The sequence below is a fragment of the Danio aesculapii genome, chromosome 11, assembly GCF_903798145.1.
Source record: "Danio aesculapii chromosome 11, fDanAes4.1, whole genome shotgun sequence".
Lineage (NCBI taxonomy): Eukaryota > Metazoa > Chordata > Actinopteri > Cypriniformes > Danionidae > Danio > Danio aesculapii.
In genome coordinates this window covers 156,662-160,000 of record NC_079445.1, presented here as the reverse complement: position 1 = coordinate 160,000, position 3,339 = coordinate 156,662, and the positions used below count along the sequence as shown (strand labels likewise).

The 3,339-nt window shown below is 43.4% G+C and overlaps 1 protein-coding gene across 1 annotated transcript in view; it reads left to right on the top strand.

Moving 5' to 3' along the window:
• The window catches only part of slc11a2 (solute carrier family 11 member 2), a 16,273-nt gene extending 14,135 nt beyond the window's left edge, over window positions 1–2,138 (top strand). Inside the window, exons 15-17 of the mRNA XM_056467989.1 lie at window positions 293–366; window positions 688–841; window positions 1,054–2,138. Coding sequence (XP_056323964.1) covers window positions 293–366; window positions 688–841; window positions 1,054–1,161 — 336 coding nt within the window. The 3' untranslated portion in view covers window positions 1,162–2,138. The remainder of the gene's footprint in view (window positions 1–292; window positions 367–687; window positions 842–1,053) is intronic.
• Window positions 2,139–3,339: the final 1,201 nt, after the last annotated feature.

Sequence of the window (3,339 nt, the reverse complement as noted above, 5' to 3'; positions counted from 1 at the left end):
TGCTAATCCTGTCCTGTGGACATGTTTATACGTGTTACTATGGAGACATGTTAACGCGCACCTGTCAATCAACATCAGTGGGCGGAAAAAACCGCACTCCTACATCACTCTGCAGTCGGCCTCTGAATCTCTGAGATTTAGATCCTATTTTAACATCAGCAGTATTATAAACAGGCTTGTGAAGGACTGTGGACACACACTTCTGGACACACAGCTCACACGTGTTGATTTTGCATTAAAGGAGCCCTTTAATTCTCTCTCTCTCTCTCTCTCTGTGTGTGTGTGTGAGCAGCTGCCCTTCGCTCTGATCCCCATCCTCACCTTCACCAGTCTGACGTCTCTCATGCACGACTTCGCTAACGGACTGTGAGTATCAGAATCAGCTCTGCTCGATTCCCCTTCACGCACACACACAAACCGTCACTGAGCTTTACAACAGTGTTCCGATCGACCAATCAGAGTCAAGCATTCCTGACACTGGTGTAATACAGATATATAACGTCAGGAAGTCGGTCTGTTTCACACTACACTGGAATTACCCTCTGAACCTGTGTTTAAAGCCATGAGAATGAAATATGTGCAGTACTACATCAGCGACTGCATTAATAACAGCACATCATCAGCTCAGTCCACTGTTCAGATAGAGAGAGGGTGCATTGATCAGTGTGTGTGTGTGTGTGTTTTCAGCGTGTGGAAGATCGGCGGGGGTCTGGTCATCCTGCTGGTGTGTGCCATCAACATGTATTTTGTGGTTGTGTATGTGACGGATCTGAACAGCACCGTCCTCTACGTGCTGGCGGCGCTGCTGTCCATCGCTTACCTCAGCTTCGTCATATACCTGGTGAGATCAGCACACTCATACATGCTCTCAGACACACACACACACACAATCATCTCTGTGCGCTGTGAAAGTGTGCATGCGTGTGCTGTATGTATGTGTGTGTGTGTGTGTGTGTGTGCTGCGCAAGAGCTCTGTGTGTATGTGTGTGTGTGTGTGTGTTATGTGATATGTGTGTGCCTCTCCATTCACAGTATATGTGTGTGTGTGTGCAGGTGTGGAGGTGTCTGCTGGCTCTCGGGGTGTCCGCTCTGGCCTGTGGATCCTCAGATCAGTTTCCAGCAGCCGCTCTCATTCAGGAGCAGCCCGAGTTTGAGTCCTGAACCAAAGACTGAAGCAGGAGCTGGGTTTCTGCACACACTCATCCTCTGCATGCGCACACACACACACACACACACACACAGCAGATGATCATTAACAGTAGAGGGGTGTATCTAATAGACTAACAGCTGATGAGCAGCGCTGATGATTCCACCGTTATTTAAAGCTTCCTTTAGTTCTGTTTTTTTTGTAATGGTGATCTGAAATGTTTTAATGAAGGAACGTTATCCTCCGTTTATACCCTGAACATGTGTTTTACCTGCAGTAAATACTGACATGAAGAGCAGTGAAGGATTTATTTGAGCTGAAACTTCTGCATTATTCTTACTTGAACACGGTGATGCACCAAACACCGGCTGAGGAGGATCATTCTCCTCCATCCTTCATCATTTACAGTCAGTTATACTCTGATCTGCTCATTATTATTCAGAGACTACTCCTGCTACTACTGTACTATCATGCGTCACGCTGCAGAACAGTGCCTCTCTTATTGGCAAGCCATATAATCTGAAGCAGAATAATGAAGACTGGCTCCTTTTTCTTCCTCCATTATCAGATTATTAAACTCTCTTCATTTCCACTCATCATGTCTGAAAACAACACTATATGTTGTGCTTGTCTAGAAGATGCTTCTTGATTTAAGAGTTTGTAGATATTTGGACCAGAAGCAAGACTAAAAGTAAGAGAAGCATTGTTCTGCAGTGCAGTGTTCGCTTCTGAGAGAGCAACACATCTGAGGCAGATCAACAATGGAAGATAATCAGCCATCAAGTGCCTTTGAATGACTGGAGATCTGCATGTGTCAGGCGTCTTCTGTTTCTCCTGAACGTCACCGTGCGTCGTGCTTCAGAGCAGATTTATACGTTATTGTTGAAGATGTTTTAAACACATTCCTGACTGTCAGACATGCAGACGTGTGTGTTTGAGTCTGTACTCCAGTGGATGATGATGATGATGCAATAATAAACATCCACCGCCACTTCTGATCTCAGGTGTTTTCCTTCCAGCCTATTTCACCAAACCCAGCATGCTGTAAAGCACTGTGAGTTCAGCTTAACCTGAATCCATGCCTTGTTTTAATGCAAGCCTGTGTGAAATCACAACACAGCATGTTTCTTTAGCTAGCACACATTGATATTCTTCAGGGGACTGATTCATCTGTGTGAGTCTGACGATTTTTGCGTTTGCATTGGCTTTTTTTATTTAACTTACTAATGTAAATAGTTAATTCTGCATTTAATGTGAGCTCACCTTTACTGTTAGTTTACTATGATGATGCTCAGACATATAGCCACACCCCCTACTCAATATTCAGTTTCAGCTGGAAGAACATTAACATACTGAAATGAGTCTCAGCATCTTCCTAAATGAGAGTTGTTTCTAATCACTTCAGTTAGGCAGAGTTTGTCATTTTGTCCACTAGAGGGTGCATATTCACAACAAACAAACCACACTGGAACACACAGGGTGTGTGACGGCATTAGCATGAACACACACACACACACACACACGCTGTGGAGTCATTATTTTGTGTACGTCAAACACATTCCCTCGTCAGACTGTAATCCGATTAGTGCTCATGATGGTTAATGGACGAGCCTCATCCCTCATGATTTGACCAGCACTTTACTGGCACAGCTGTGTTTATCCCCGTGTGTGTGTGTGTGTGTGTGTGTGTGCGCACATCCTCTAACTAGTGCTTTTATGATGAAAAAAGATGATTTTACATTAATGTCCATATAGAACTTTCTGTGTATAGTAGTGCTGGCTCTACTTATTTAAAATAACAACTATAGGTGTTGTGGTACCATAGCGACTGTAGAATCACTACAACAGTTTAAGTACTATAGTTGTTACCATAACAACTGTAGAAACACCACAGCAGATCAATCACTATACTGTTACCATAGCAACTGTAGAATCTTGACAACAGATCAGTTACTATAGTTACTATAGCAACTGTAGAATCACCACAGCAGATCAATTACTGTAGTTGTCGTGTTACCATAGCAACTGTAGAATCACCACAACAGGTCAATTACTGTAGTTGTCGTGTTACCATAGCAACTGTAGAATCACCACAACAGATCAATTACTGTAGTTGTCGTGTAACCATAGCAACTGTAGAATCACCACAGCAGATCAATTACTGTAGTTTTCGTGTTACCATAGCAACTGTA